The sequence below is a fragment of the Lates calcarifer genome, linkage group LG11, assembly GCF_001640805.2.
Source record: "Lates calcarifer isolate ASB-BC8 linkage group LG11, TLL_Latcal_v3, whole genome shotgun sequence".
Lineage (NCBI taxonomy): Eukaryota > Metazoa > Chordata > Actinopteri > Centropomidae > Lates > Lates calcarifer.
Window position 1 is genome coordinate 13,249,078 of NC_066843.1, and position 15,657 is coordinate 13,264,734.

At 40.8% G+C, this 15,657-nt stretch overlaps 3 protein-coding genes and 1 non-coding gene across 6 annotated transcripts; 2 read left to right on the forward strand and 2 right to left on the reverse strand.

The window, feature by feature from the left end:
- The first annotated feature begins 949 nt into the window (after positions 1-949).
- On the forward strand, positions 950-1,032 carry trnal-cag (transfer RNA leucine (anticodon CAG)). Its single transcript has one exon. It is a non-coding gene; the product is annotated as a tRNA-Leu (tRNA).
- A 435-nt stretch (positions 1,033-1,467) lies between these two features.
- Positions 1,468-6,246, forward strand: gtf2f1 (general transcription factor IIF, polypeptide 1). 3 transcript variants are annotated; one of them, XM_018672344.2, is made up of 14 exons: positions 1,468-1,558; positions 2,117-2,191; positions 2,435-2,481; positions 2,868-2,940; positions 3,029-3,222; positions 3,337-3,507; positions 3,616-3,824; positions 3,975-4,125; positions 4,240-4,295; positions 4,397-4,528; positions 4,637-4,707; positions 5,014-5,155; positions 5,320-5,458; positions 5,642-6,246. In XM_018672344.2, the coding sequence occupies exons 2-14, from the start codon at positions 2,180-2,182 to the stop codon at positions 5,844-5,846; spliced, it is 1,602 nt and encodes a 533-aa protein (XP_018527860.1). In that variant the 5' UTR covers positions 1,468-1,558; positions 2,117-2,179; the 3' UTR covers positions 5,847-6,246. The 3 variants fall into 3 exon arrangements, with proteins under 3 accessions (XP_018527860.1, XP_018527841.1, XP_018527850.1); XM_018672325.2 differs by having other exon boundaries at positions 1,514-1,763; XM_018672334.2 differs by having other exon boundaries at positions 1,515-1,665.
- Positions 6,247-6,382: 136 nt separating this feature from the next.
- LOC108880705 (GDP-L-fucose synthase) lies at positions 6,383-11,279 on the reverse strand. The gene is made up of 10 exons (XM_051073896.1): positions 10,381-11,279; positions 9,839-9,953; positions 9,534-9,662; positions 9,162-9,235; positions 8,243-8,376; positions 8,064-8,128; positions 7,854-7,920; positions 7,632-7,711; positions 7,354-7,453; positions 6,383-7,011 (listed from the first exon to the last, which is right to left on the reverse strand). The coding sequence occupies exons 1-10, from the start codon at positions 10,533-10,535 to the stop codon at positions 6,956-6,958; spliced, it is 975 nt and encodes a 324-aa protein (XP_050929853.1). The 5' UTR covers positions 10,536-11,279; the 3' UTR covers positions 6,383-6,955.
- Positions 11,280-11,749: 470 nt separating this feature from the next.
- Positions 11,750-13,765, reverse strand: alkbh7 (alkB homolog 7). Its single transcript, XM_018672376.2, has 4 exons — positions 13,372-13,765; positions 12,458-12,631; positions 12,139-12,263; positions 11,750-11,928 (listed from the first exon to the last, which is right to left on the reverse strand). The coding sequence occupies exons 1-4, from the start codon at positions 13,642-13,644 to the stop codon at positions 11,808-11,810; spliced, it is 693 nt and encodes a 230-aa protein (XP_018527892.1). The 5' UTR covers positions 13,645-13,765; the 3' UTR covers positions 11,750-11,807.
- Between the last annotated feature and the right edge of the window lie 1,892 nt (positions 13,766-15,657).

The following is a 15,657-nucleotide window of genomic DNA, read 5'->3' on the forward strand; positions in this document are numbered from 1 at the left end:
GCCATTTGATGTGTTCCTCTCTAACCTAGAAAACACAATGATATACAACTTGTGTAAGGTTATGTGTTAATGCTACCAAAAAGAAAGAGGACTGTTCTTATTGTGGTCATCGTTAACAGCAGTGAAAACACATCAGAGACCACAAACCTAGGAAGGAGGGAGCTGACAACTGAACAATAATAATAAGAATAATAAACTTGGAAAAATAAACTGCTCATAACAATTTACTTACTTGCAAGAATATTAGAAACACTACTATCTCTTGCGATTATTTTATTTTGAAAGTCACACAGGAAGCCTTCATATAGTTGTGTGTCTACCTTGACGCTAGTTGTAATTGATGATTAACTTGTGTTTGTAAAACCCCCTCCAGTGGCTACAGTGAGAAACTGCAACATTGCGCTGAATTGCTGCTGCTTAGCTAATTGTGATTGTCACAATCTATAACATTAGTATTTGTTATAATTGTAATAATGTAATGTTATAATTGTTATAATTTGTAAAAAAAAAATGTAACGTGACCATTTACCATTGTCTCACTTATTTCTAGAAGCTTCATCGTCCAGTATCACGTATTCCTCTTTTATTATTACTTCTGTTATTGGAGTGAAGCCCCTCAGAGAACTGCTAGGGTCTTTGATGGTAACTAACACAGGCGACTAAAGGCCTCTGTAGGTGCAAGTCTAGCCAATCGTCAAACAGTCATACGGGAATCACCAGCTGCGTTTCTCTTTGGGCAATGTATCAACTCAGACGGAAGTAGCTTATTAACGGGAATGAACGTATTTATACTTGGGGAAAGTGATTTTAAAGAATGTCAACAAGAAATGAGTCGTGCAGTGACTTACGCTAATTTGACACATTTACACATGTGTTGTAATGCTATGCTGGGGCCACTAGATGGCGGTTTCGTTTCAGTGGAAGGTCGTGATACCTATTACGTTTTGTAGTCAGGATGGCCGAGCGGTCTAAGGCGCTGCGTTCAGGTCGCAGTCTCCTCTGGAGGCGTGGGTTCGAATCCCACTTCTGACAGGATTGTTTTTCGCTAGAGAACCCCCTAAACTGTAATTCTGCAGACGTCAGCCTCTGTCCGAGATTTCAGTGTTTGGTCTCTTACATAAATTAGCTGTTTCCACCCCGGTGAAAATGCACAGGTCTGCGTCTGTGCTTAGTATCGATGCAAACGCACATTGTAACTTGTTCTTTTACCGTAGATAGAAGAGTTGTTGCGTTTTTAGACCACTGCATAACAAAGGATGGAAGTTACCGTGTGGAGTTCTGGTACATTCAAGATAATACCATCAAACTGGAGGAGTTAGAAACGAAATAAGTGAACAGTATTGTAAAAATTCATTCATTGCTCTAGTGGTCACAATAATGGCATTTCCCCGTGAAAAACAGTAGCTGGCTTAAAAGTAGGGCCAACTCGAGCCCACACGAGTAACCAACACAACGAAAAGGGAGGTGAAGTGGGTTGCTAGGAACCAACGTTACTAGTCTCAGTTTCTTGTCGACTACATAAGTTAACAGAACGAGTTCAGTAGGAGTGCGCGCAGCGGTAAATCAACGAGAATATTTGTTTCTGTTTAGTGTCGTAATACTTTAGATTTATACCGGTTTTTACAGCCTTTAACTGCTCGTCCTTTCATTTCACATAAACGCACCGTGAGTTTGACGCTGTGATTTCCTGCTAATTGTTAGCAGGCGCCGTAGACTGTAGCTAAACTTGTAGCTGCTGTTTATTTTAGCATCAGGAGCTAAAGGTAACAGTACAGTGTCTTTCAGACGTTATCAACTGTTATATTGTGTTCACTGACTGCTATATTAATAGTTTAAGTCAATTAACTTAATAAAAGCGGAGAGTCGCTGTTCTCTGGTGCTGCTAAAATGGATTAAATGTACTTTGTAATGAGAGTTGTCATCTCGTTCACTGTAGCTCATTGCTACTCCCAACAAATATAGTATATAGAGTTTTACCTACATCAGCACTCTGTAGGCAGCTGCTAAGTAACCGTACACATACTGATTAGTTAGCTCTGTGGGCACTTTGTCTTTAATTCACATTTAACCTGGTTATTCCTATTGTTAACACAGGTTTTTTTTTTTTTAATTATAGTACATCCAACCAGTGGGAAGCAGCTGTTGATGTGAGTAAATCCAGAGAGAGAGGTGACCAACCATGACTTCACTGGTAAGTTCTCACTGTACTCTGTGACAAAGTCTAACTTAAATTCCCATGTCATCCAAGTGTATAGTATCTGTTTTTGTGCATAGCTTTCACATATGGTAATGTCTTTAGTTACTATTGTTCACATCAGCCTGTCACTGTTCTGTTTGGTACCACATATCCTTCAAAGTGCATTATATTTAAGAAAAACAAAGTGCTGAGACAAAGTTCTCTAAAAGAAATCATCTGGATCTGTTTGTTTTGCAGGGGAGCAGCAGTTCCTCAGCCACAGAATACACTGTGCGAGTCCCCAAGTGAGTAACATGGACTGACATACAGATAGCCACAGAAAAGTGTTGGGACAATCCTTCTGATGTATCACCACTTTGTTCTATAATTACAACTGAGAGGGAACAGCCAGAAGGATTACATGTCTGACAAAAAGAGAAGTGGTGATAAAAACAGAAGCAGTTACTTGTGCTTTGCAGCCGTTTGCAGTAAAATATATGAATCACTTCAAGATGAACTCTTATGAGTGGCGTCTGTAGAGTGAGGAGCTTATACTGAAGGAGTGAATGCTGGTGTTGGTGTTTTTCTGTAGGTGTTTAGTTATGATCCAGCAACTATTCCCACTACCCTCAGTAGAAATTTTTTTTTTTTAAAGAATAACTTTTTGTTTATGTTTTTGTTTGCTCCATAGAAACACCAGCAAGAAGTACAACATCATGGCTTTCAATGCAGGAGACCGAGTCAACTGTTCAGCATGGACACAGGTGGGCTTCATATTGGCGCGTCTAGCACAGGGTCAGTACTGAGAGAAATCAAAGAATACAGAAAATACAGTATGGTCTCTCTTTCCAGGCTCGTATGGAGAGAGACATGAGTGCCCGGCGGATATACGGGGAGGAAGAGACACCGGAGGGTGCAGCTGGGAGTGAGTTTGGCAAAAAGCAGCGTGAGGAAGCACGGCGGAAGAAGTTTGGTATTGTGACACGTGAGTTTAAAGTGGAGGATCAGCCCTGGATTCTCAAGGTCAATGGCAAGGCTGGCAAGAGGTGAGGAGGGAGACGCTTCTTTACACTCTGATTCACTCTCAGTTACACTACCTAATACCTAGTGTTTGATCCATATTCACACTCTCCCTCTGTCTGTGTACATGTATGTGTCAGGTTCAAAGGTTTAAAGAAGGGCGGTGTTACAGAAAATGCATCCTACTACATCTTTACACAGTGTCCTGACGGAGCTTTTGAGGCCTTCCCTGTTCATGGCTGGTACAACTTTACACCACTAGCCAAGCACCGAACTCTCACCGCAGAGGAGGCTGAGGAAGAGTGGGGCAGGTGGGAGATGGGAGGAAAAGGAAGTGGTGGCTGTTTGTGCAGCAAGAGTTTACCCCGATGGTGTAGGCTTGTCAAAAAGTAAAGACAGACATTCCCATCTTCTTACAGGAGGAACAAGGTAGTGAATCACTTCAGCATCATGCTCCAGAGGCGCCTTCGGGAGCAGGAGCGCGGCGAAGATGAGGAAGATGAGACAGAGAAGTCGGGGAAGAAGAAAAAGAAAGGGGGCGGTGGCAGAGGGGGCGACCTGCGTATTCACGACCTGGAAGATGACCTGGAGATGAGCAGCGACGACAGCGACAGCAGTATGGGGGAAGGTAAGGGGGCAGAAACTGCGACGGACCGAAGACAGCCACCAGATTCAGCACTCCTTTACCCCGTCGATACATGTCCATATCTTCTCTAACTTCATCATGTGATTTTTTTTTTCTTCTCAATTGCTTGGTACGCCTCTCTTCATCGGGCAGACGGAGAGAGCAAGACAAAGGCGAAGAAAGACACAGGGAAAGGAAAAGCAAAGAAGAAGAAGAAAAAGGGCAATGAGAATGAGGCCTTGGAAGACAGCGATGATGGCGACTACGAGGGTCTAGAGGTGGATTACATGTCGGATGAAAGCAGGTCAGATCCACTGTGATGTGGCACACAAACAACCCGTCTTTACTGACATTATATGTATCTTTCTTTCACGTGTTTCATCTTTGATTAGCATGTATTTTTGTTTTTTAAATGCAGTTCAGACGAAGAGCCAGAAAAGGGAAAGCCCAGCAAAGGAGAAGATCTCCCTAAAGGTATCTGATCACTACTGATCTGTCTATTGTGAAATTTAGAAAAGAAGACACTGATGATTTTGTCTATAAAACATATCGTCCCAAATGTTTGTTCTTTGTAGGGATCGATGAGGCATCCGAAAGCGAGGAGGAGAGTGAGGAGGAGAAGCAGAATGACGAGGAAGCAAAAGAGGAGGAGGAGGAGGAGGAAGGAAAGAAAACCCCAGTCCAGGTGGAAAAGAAGAAGAAAAAAGGTGCAGATAATTTGACGAAATGTGCACTTGAGGCGCTGATGAACGTGACGAACATCAAATAGTACTCCTTGCTGCTTGATTTGAGTTTTGTTGATTTGTGTGTCACAGACAGCAGCGGAGAGTCGGACAGCTCAGACGACAGCGACATCGAGGGAGAGACGGCCTCTGCTTTGTTCATGGTGTTTAGTGTGTGTGTGGTTGAGGAAATGGACATTAGTGTGTTTTATAGGTTGCTCATGCTCAGAATGTGCATTTGTATTAATTTGTTTTTGGGCCATCACCTTCCATTTGATCATCAGTAAAATTCTGAATATGTTCAGTCACTATGCAGCTAATTTTGCACACTAACAGAGCTCATACCGTTGAGTTTTAGCAGCTAATTAAGTTTGGTGGTGAGTGTGTGAGTGGTTCTGTGTTTATGTGTTTAGCAGTGTTTTTCTTTTTGTTCTAATCAAGCATCTCTTCATTTCTTCCCCCTCTCTCAGAAGAAGCGCACTCCTCCCAAACGCGGAGGCGGGCGCGGCTCCGCAGGCAGCTCCAGGACCGGCAGCCGTCCTGGGACGCCATCCATAGACTCTGCCTCCACCTCCAATACACTCCGTGCTGCAGCCAGCAAGCTAGAGCAAGGTGTTTGCCCATATGCCACAAATGCACATACCCATCCAAAACTACAATTAAACAAGACACAAGACAGAATGTGTTCATGTTAAACTTTCATATGTGGCCATCAACTAAAACCTGAGCTCCCTCCTTTGTTTTTCCACTCCAACTAAAACCTCCCTCTCCTACAGGTAAGAGACAGCCTCAGGGTCCGGGCACTGACTCACCAGCTGCCAAAAGGCTGAAGATGGAGCCCAGCAGTCAGAGCCCTGTTCCCTCTGGGAAGAGTACACCTCAACCTCCCTCAGGAAAATCCACCCCCAGCTCAAGGTACTTTATTTATTTATGGCTCTAAGAAATATGATGTTATTTATTTCTTCTGAGATCACAGTCAACAGCTGACAAAATACAAATTGACATTTAACGTAAGCCTAATAAGAATTAGTTTGGATGGGTGTTTACAGGTGTACAGGATAAAAGCTGTGTTCTCTCTCTCATTCATCTGTCCCACAGTGATGTGCAGCTAACAGAGGAGGCAGTCCGGCGCTACCTGATCCGTAAACCGATGACCACCAAAGACCTGCTGAAGAAGTTCCAGACCAAGCGCACAGGTCTGAGCAGCGAGCAGACCGTCAATGTGCTGGCGCAGATCCTGAAGCGCCTCAACCCAGAGCGCAAGAACGTTAACGACAAAATGCACTTCTACCTCACCGAATAACTGAAGGAGGCGAGGGGCGGAGAGCGAAGGACTAAAGGTGAACACTCTTCAGGTGAAAGGTTTTGGTGTTTTTGTAAACCATAGCCCCTGGAAGAGAGGTTTGTGTCCATTTTAAAACAGCTTGTGTTTTGGCATGCCACAGGATCAGAGGTTGAAGCTGTCTTCACAGGTGGCATTTATCAAGAGGTATTTTGTTAAGCATCTTGAATTTGTTTTGCATAGTCTGAAATCTCACATTAAATAACAGAAACTTTGTAAATGTTGAGTGAAAAACAGGCTCAATCTCTATGATTTCTCTCCACGTGTAAACAGTTAAAACTTAGAACTTGATAAATGGAGAGAAAAGTCTTTAACAGTGTTTTTCCTAGGTAGAAGGTTTTCTAATAAAATGTAAAATGTGTGTATAGTTTCTCTTTGTCTTTGTCTCCCTTTCAACATATACGTTTTTATGGCATTAAAAATTACTGTCCTTTGCGATCTTTTGTCCTGTTCGAGACATGTTAAAATAGGCTTTTAAGTTTTTTTCAAATTATTATACCAACACTGGAAATGTGAGATTTTATTACATGGAAAGAACTGAACAAAGATGCTTCATATAGAAAATTAAAATGACAGTTATCAGTTATCTGCAAATATGAAACAAATACCCTATTATTAGGATTATAGAATTATAAACTCTTTTTATTTTGATTGCTCTGGAGATGTACTGACCATACTTCAGTCTGCAGTAAACAGTACATCCACCTTTGTGTAGAATTGTTTCCGTGCACTTTTGGAGGGAGGGTGTTCAGTTGACATCCATTTGTTTGTGCTTTGTTTGCTCCTTATTTGCATATGAAGTAGAAAGGGATTACCCTGGACTGTTTGTATTATTCTGCAGTGATTAGATAATGGTATTTCTCAGGCCCTTTCTAAATAATTTTGAATGATAAAATGTTTCCTTAAATATTAAAGAAAAGTTTAGCTAAAATAACCCCTGTAATGATCTTAAAGCTGAAGAGGCCCTTACATTAGAGAATATATACAACTTTGTTAACAGAAATCCAAAGTAATATTAAAATAAACAGGATGCAGTTGGTTCATTTTCAGCTCAGTATGTTTTGGTCACTTCATGTCCGGGCAATGTTGTAGTTGGCCACGAACCAGTCGCAGGTCATCTTTATAGCTAGTAGGACAGACAAAAACACAAATCCATTACCCTCACTGGGCTGAGTATGCAAATGTTAATTCAAACTTCTCATTTGTATGCTGAGAAGCACAGTCTTGCACTGAGGCTTTTTGTTATTGTTGTCAATCATGTTTGTGTTAGGTATCAACAAAAAAGCATCACTTAAAGCATATACATTATAGAAATAGTCTTAAATAGTAAGATAAATAATTTCAGATTCATTCTGCTGCCTCATCTGTCACATACACAGCATCATCAGATAGGATGAAATATTTTGTAGAAATTTTTACATTTTCTACCATGAAGTTGGTAGTACATTACAGGACAGTGAACTCTGACCTTCTTTGAGGGGCGTGAAGGTGAAGTCAGGAAGGTAGCGTCTTAGCTTAGCGTTGCTGGCTGTCTTCTTCAGCTGGCCATCAGATAGGCTGGTGTCAAACTGATGTGAGGTGTCAAGGGGAAATGGTTTGACTTCAAGCCACGACGATAGAACCATTTATTCTGAAAAAACAAAGCCTCCTGGAAATCCATTAGCAGTTCCCAGTTACACCAAAGCTAAACTGTTAACTGGTCTATAAGTGCAGTTGTAGGATTGTAGGGGAATGTTTGGAGGATACATGTATTTCGCCTTTGAAGTCCAGAGCTTGTGCTATCATGTCCACAGCCTCTTTGATTGAGACTTCATCCTCCTCTCCCACTGAAATGAAATCAACAGTGAAAAATTAATGAAGTGTGTTTTGAAGCAATAACTAATTTTCCACATTTCTTACGGTGGATGACACAAGATACCTATCATACGCACATAATACATTATGGGTGTAGTGCTGCACTGTACTCACCAGAAGTGATAACGGGGTCAATCTCTTCATATTCTCTCAGCACCCAAATGATTAAACGGCCCAAGTCCTGAGAATAAACACAGACAACTGCACTTTGTCAGTGTAGACTTTCACTTTGACAAGTTAAGATTCTCGAAGTTGGAACATACGTGTTTTTTTAATCTTGTAGTGTACTCTCACACAGCTGGTTCTTGCACACAAATACTATACCAGGGAATAGATGAACTGTCTTCTAGGAGCTCCAGAACCACACACATTCACAGGAGTTCCTTCCTCTGTGAGAGACACAGGAGAAAAGAGACTGTTACCTCGTTATTGTCTGTGATGTGTTGTCTGCAGTCAAGGTGGATTAGTGTGTGTGTGCATGTGTGTGTGAGAGAGAGAAGCACTTTTGGCTTTGTATGTCTTGTTAATGAGCGCTGACAGCACGTGGCCGTTTTCTATGCTGAAGTTGTCGTGGGGGCCGAACACGTTGGTCGGGATGACCGCTGTGTAAAGACGTCCATACTGCTGGAAGTACGCCCTGTCAACACAGACACAGACACAGACACACACAACACGAAGGAAGAATCAGATGTAAGTTAAGTTGAAGCATTTAGAGCCTTGTAGTGGTTGTTTTCTTTCTTTTACCTAAGCAGACATTACATAAGCATCCATTTCACGTATTTAAGTGTTGTGAAAAGAGAGCAGTAGTGTTGTACCACATCAATTGTAGACAAATTGTGTGCAGGCACGCAGCAAATGGTGTATGTGCACCTGGCTCACTATTACAGTGATTATGGTGTTTTCACAGTAGCAGAGCGTGAAATGTGTTGTGCTTCGTCTCAGAGCACAGCGTAGATTAAATAAAAATCAAAAGACAAAGTAGAACACTTGTCTGATCATCTCAGCATATTAAAAAGATGCAAGCATGAGTTGCAAGAGTGTGATGTAGACTGATAGGCAGCAGCAAAATCATGCATCGATGACAGGACATGTAAATCAACTTCTATAGCATTGCATTGTTAGTGTTGTACCACATCAATTGTAGACAAATTTGTGTGCAGGCACGCAGCAAATGGTGTATGTGCACCTGGCTCACTGTATTACAGTGAATTATGGGTGTTTTCACAGTAGCAGAGCCTGTGAAATGTGTTGTGCTTCGCCTCAGAGGCACAGCCGTAGATTAAATAAAAACTCCAAAAGACAAAGTAGGAACCACTTGTCTGATCAGGTCCTGCCTCCTCTGCCCTTTCTTTAAGATGAATGCTTATTGTATTCAGCCATGTGTCCACAGCCCAACCCTGTGTGCACTGCACACCTGCTTACCTGTTCTGAACATCAATCATCCTTTTAGCGTGTGAGTATCCAAAATTAGAGTCATGAGGTGGCCCGTTGTGGATCTTGGAGGGTGGAGAATCACAGTAAAAGACAAAGTTAAACCAACAGTCTTTGCTAAAGTGATTGCTGTACTTAAGTTTGTGGCTCTGAAGCAATACTGTGTCCTAATAATCACTGTCAGGGTTTGGTGTCATTGAGAGAAACAGGTATTGAGAACTGAGTTCACCCAGATATTTTTGGGTGTTTTTACCTAAAAAAAACATAAATCCCCCTTAAATTACGGTTATTGGTTACTAAAGATAACATATTCATATTCTGATGACCTACAGTGGGTAAATACAAGTTTTAAAAGCAGCTTACCATGGTCTCATCAATGGGGTATGTAGTTTTGTCAGGGAAGATACAACTGGACAGGCAAGACACAACCTTGGTAACTCCCATCTCATGGGCTGTCTGTAGTACATTGTCATTGATCTTGATGTTGTCCCTCTGTGAATGCATGAGACTGTCACTGACTGGTCATTAGAGTTAAAAGACAATGTAGGTATTTGCCATAGACTGCACTTTTCCTGTATGGGGAAAATAGATTTTCCTGCAGCCGTTTACAGTTTGCATTTCTTGTCAGCTTTGATTGGTCATTTTAACATATGGCAGCATCATCTCACCAAAAAGTGCAGGTTCTCTCTCATGTGTAGATAGAGTCCTCCCACTTTGGCAGCTAGGTGGATGACATGAGTGGGGCGGTGCTTCTCGAACGCTGCCCTGGTCTGCCCAAGATCTCTGTTCATATTTAGCACGCTGTTTTAATAACACTCTTTCTAACATCTGAGGCACGTCTGCTCTTTATTCCACTGCTGTTTATTCCCAACAAATACAGCACACTACATATCTGAGTACGTTGAAGAGACAGTAGCTGAATAAGAGCGTACATTCTAAAAAAAATTTTTGAATGTATTGGTAGCACAATTAGCTTGGCTGTGTTTCCTCCAGCAGGCTTAAAACAAACACCCCATCTCAGCATATTAAAAAGATGCAAAGCATGAGGTTGCAAGAGTGGTGATGTAGACTGATAGGCAGCAGCAAAATCATGCATCGATGACAGGACATGTAAATCAACTTCCTATAGCATTGGCATTGTTAGTGTTGTACCACATCAATTGTAGACAAATTTGTGTGCAGGCACGCTCCGGTGTCAGAAGCAACTTACACAAGATCTGCATCCTTAGAAGAGAGGAAGATCCATTCTTCCCCCTCACGCTTCCCACATTCCTGTTGCACCACATGCTCAATGGCTTTGCCGACCAAACCAGATCCACCGGTCACCAGGACACGCATTGGTCCTGCTTTGATCTCTGACCCCATCCGCTATATCTTAGCTGTCTTTAGGGAAGCAAGTGAAGATAAAACAGAAAAGATGTGTCATATTCCCAAAAAGTATATTCCTCAGTGTATAAATCTGATCAAAGTAAATACATTACCTTCATATACTTCTGTAAAAATAGGCAGTGAACCAAATGATTACATAAAGTCAGCTACCATATTGCCATAGTTTAAGACTCTCAGCTAACATCAAAGTTTCAAGTTTCTAATACTGTCATGTTCCTTACCTGTGTTAGAAGGCTCAAAGAAGAGTGGACCTCAATGGAGAGAGTTTGTTTAAACTGGTGTTGCCTAGGCAGTCCTGTTTAACAAGTACTTTGACTGCCTATATACTAGTATTGTTTCTGTGACTTTTTTTGTCCCCTTGTGACATTCGAGTAATGAGCAGGATTTAGGTGCATGAGATAATTTGTGACTCCTCCTTCGTCTCTCCCGATTCACAGAAATGAGCTGCTACCATCTACTGGTTGTCATGTATTTTTGACTGACGTTCACAAACGTAAATATCCGTGTGTGCGGACAATTGCACAAAGCACTAGTGAAAATTTCAGATAAAAGGCGACACACATTATTAAGTTTAAACATTCTGATAAAGTCAAATAATGGTAGCTGACAACAATTAATAGGACAGTCAGTTGGAATTTGTAATTAATAAAAAGTGACCTGAACCTGGTTCTGCATCTTGAGATACATTTTGAGCTTGTTGGGAGAAAAAAAAGAACAGAATTAAAGACTTTTTAAATATCAGACCTAAAATTAAAAAGCTGTTTGTGTATTATCACCTCACAGTACTTATGGAAGGAGGTGTATTTCAAAGCATTGTGATCAGAAAGAGAACAGTACACACCTGACTGAAATTATAAAGGCTTTCCTTCTTACCTGTATTTATCAAAATTAAATCAGCACTCAAGTTCACTTTTAGTTTATTTGGTAAAGTGCACTGCAAATGCTTCACAAAGCCGAGGAACACACCAAGGTGATGGTCACACACAAAAACACAATTTAGAATCAAAGGATCCTCCCTGACTTTTACATAAACATATGTATAAACAAATATTCTATACATTTAAAGCTGATATCATTTCCAGCAGTGAGTGTGCCAGTCAATATTTCTCTATAGCACAGTATAGAAAGTGTCATAACTACATAATATTGTGAAATATAAGCGATATCAGCTTTAATATCTTAAATGAGTTCACTGACACAATCCTTTAAATTCAAGATATGTTCTGTAAAGCCGAGTCGATGTGTGAATTAGCCCGGAAGGTTCCGACAGATGACGGAGATACGACGCTGTCGTGGCACTCTCTGTCCATTGAACACAGACTCCTCATCTTTCAGGATTTCATGAGTGAAGTTGTATCGGGCCCGGTCCCTGTACAGATGTCAAGAGAACAGAATGAAAACACATTACTAAATAAATGTTAGGCATCCTGCAGAGTAAACAACCACAGTGCACTCCATATTTACAGTACTTCAGACATTTTCAGCCATTCATCCCTGTATTGTAATCAAGAACCCAAATAATTCATGTTCAATAAGAAATATTGATCTTAAATCAAGTGCAGTATACAATATACTCAACCTTAGGATGTAGAGGGAGCGTCGGGGCAACAGAAGGTCCAGCCACTCATTGCTGGTGTTTTCCCTCACCAAACGCATGATACTGTCTGATAGAAGACTCAATCCAGCAATTGTACTGCCACAAAACTGAAACAAACAAACAAAATGAAATGAAGAACACAGCTGGGATAACAACTGACGATCACAGAAAAGGTCAGGGTGAAGAGGATATTGATATTTTTGAAACCTAACCTTGTTTTGAAATGATGCATTAGAAATGTCTTTCATGTAGCCTCTGTACGCAGCACTGTACATACAGAGAAAAGAAAGTAGAAACCTACCTTGACACTGTCTATGTGAGGCTTGATGTAACCAGTCTTGTCCAGATCTAGAACGTGCACAGGCCCGAGGAGTGGACTGCCCTCAGGAAACGCAGCAGATCGGACACGATTCAAGACCTCCTCACATGCTGCCCCCCACCTCAGACGTTCAGTCTCTCGGTACCCGTGAATAGCCTAAATGTGGGTAAGTGAACAGAGCATGCGTCAAGTCAGCATCACTGTCACTTCAAATACATTCATGCTCTAAGTAAGTGCACAAGTACACAGTAAGTATTTAAAGGCCAGCATTTTGACAGACTGCTCTTTGTGAACAGTTAGTTTGTCAAGAGTGTCCAGCTTAGTTTCCTAATTATGAGCTCAAAAATTTGGTGAAATGATTTTCAGAAACAATTTCACAGCCTGTGGTTGTACTGTATGTAGTGTTGAACAAGTAAAAACAGTTTACCAAAGAATTAGAGGTATGTAAATGTGTATAAAATTAAACTTAACTAATATTAGCCTACATGTATATGTTTCCTTCTTGTGTAAGTTATGATTTTGTCACATGCATTGGCTGTAACAAAGGACACTCTTGAATAAGATTTATTTTTTAATGGTGTAGGATTTTGGCATGAAAATACCTTTCTGTTCGTTAACTTCCTGTGCTACTTTGGTCCTACTTGTTTCTCATCTGTCATGCCAATAAAGATAATCTGAATTTGAATCCATAAAGATAAGCCTTGAAATTTAGCGAAGTGGTACTTTAACTACTCGTACCAACATTTTAGCCTGTACTAACTGGGCTAAATTAACTGTTGGAATCAGTAACAGGTGTGCGTTTCACAACTCCACGTGCACCTTTAATACGTAAACACGCGACAAACTTATGTAGACCCGTTGTAACTTTCAAGCCTGTACTTCTGAACATGACTTACATCATCCCAGTGGTCGAATTCGTAGCGTTTTTTCTTTAACCCTGGCTCCAGCTCTCGTAGAAAAGCACCCTCCTCCTCCTCAGTGACGAAGGCCGTCCTCACCTCCACCTGTGAACCGAGTCCCTGCACCAACTCTCGACTGGACCCCAAAATTAGCGCCTCATCTCGGAGAGGTAACAGGCCGCCGCTAGCACAGGAGCTCAGACAGCGCTGGCGACTGGTGTAAACAGGCGGTTTGTGGGTACGTTTTATCACTGTCAACAACAGTCTCATCCTCCTGTCTGAAATATTGCGAGTCAACCTCGCTTCACAGTCCTATTCACCTTTAGCTACGTTTTGGTCTTGTTGACACAAGTTAGACGGTTATGAGAGGCGCCATGTTGAAAACGCAGTGCATTGTGGGGGTTATAGTCCTTCAGCAGTACAAGCTAATAATCATGTAGAATATTTTTCTGCGAAATGTGTAACTGACAAATAATAGCCTTTGAAGTTTTCCCCCAGAAAGATGCACACATTTTTTTCTTTACATGTATTTTTTTTTTTTTTTCATTTGATATGGTTTGTGGCTTCTGGTTATAGGCCTACTGTATATTTACCTCTCTCTTCACCCTAAATCCTATATCTGTGGTTTTTTTTCCAGCAAGTCTCTTTCTCATTTTTCCTATTTATATTTCCAACACAACTAGCATGTTTTGATTCTTTTATGAAGCCCCATGTATACACATGTATACAGTCTTACCCAAGAAATAGAAAGGGTCTAATTTTCTACAGTTTATGTAGACATGAAGATTTTCTCATTGTTACTTATTGGTAATGATAATTATCTTTAACTGTGAAATCAAGAGGAGTGGACATCAATCGGCAGATTTTTACTATCCTAAATTAATGTTGACTCTATAATTGTCCACCAACAGCCTTGCATCAGTGTATGTGTTTGTATATTATTGTTATGTGCAGGCTTCCGGGCCTTCATGCAATGCTCAGCCTAAAAAAAGATTACTGAGTGCAATGCTTCTCTTTGCTCTCTCTTTCTCTCTCATAGCTTTGGGATATGAGCTCACAAAGGCGAGAGTGGCAACATGGAGTGAAGAGTGAATGTGGATCCTGCAGTTCTTCACTGTGAGCACTGGAGGGCAGTGAACACTAATGATTGTAAGTACACTCAGGTTAGTTGTCCACTCCACCTGTATCGAAAATCTGGCCAAAATAAAACATCCAGAGAGGAAGCGGTGTTTCTTATTTTCCCACTGCCAAGTGTGTAAATGAAGGTGGACAAAACATTCCTAAAGGTCTTATTCATTGCAGAGCGGCTGGCTTTAGGGATGTATTACATGGCAGTAGTTTTCAGCTGTAATGTGTGTAGTATATATAGCAACTTCATTTTCAGATTATTCATTTTGTTATTATTTTCAAGTTATTGATAACTTAGTGGTACATAACTCCGTTAAGTGACACCCTGCATCATAATCAGAGAGAAGAGAGAAATACAGGCATAAATCACTGTTCGTACATTTGGTAAAAAAAATATTCAAGAATATTAATCTATACATAAATTACTTAATTGAAAAATAAATAGAAAACAGAAATAGAAACCCAACAGATACAGAGTAAAATTAATAATTACAGAAAAAATCAATATGATACAAATTATTAGTTTTTCTTGTTCCATATGTGCACTCATAGTGAAAAGTGGGAGATGGGGAACTTGTTTAAAATACTGGAAGGATTGAGAAAGAAATGGAGTATGAAAAAGCGAAAGAAAAAGCAGATGAAGTGGTGACTTCATCCTCACCAGAGATTCCCCCAGAAAAAAAAAACAAAAAACGTTGGCCTACTTACCACTAAGGACAGGTTACCACCCTCTCTGTTCTGCTCCCTCTTTTGCTTTCTTTCTAGGTGAACGCTTTGTCAGTGAAATGTTGGTGAGGCATCTCTTTTACCCTCACAAGAAATCTCTGAAACCTATACTGAGGTTTAAATTCTGTATCGGATTGATCAGATATGAAAAGGGTAACTGTCAGGGAACCAGGACAAGAACGGGAAACAGATAGAGAAAGAAGATTTTGCATGTGCAGGACCGGCTGTGTTACCCTACTTATGACTAGGATAACAATTCTAGATGCTAAAAAATGCATGGTGCATAAAACAGCAGGCTGAAAACTTATTACAATGGTGTAGTGCTGTGTAATTCACTGTGGTCTATCCACTATATTGACAGATGCATTTTGCTTTTGCTATATGTGAGCCACGGCCCTAAATTCATAACATGTACATACAAATACATCC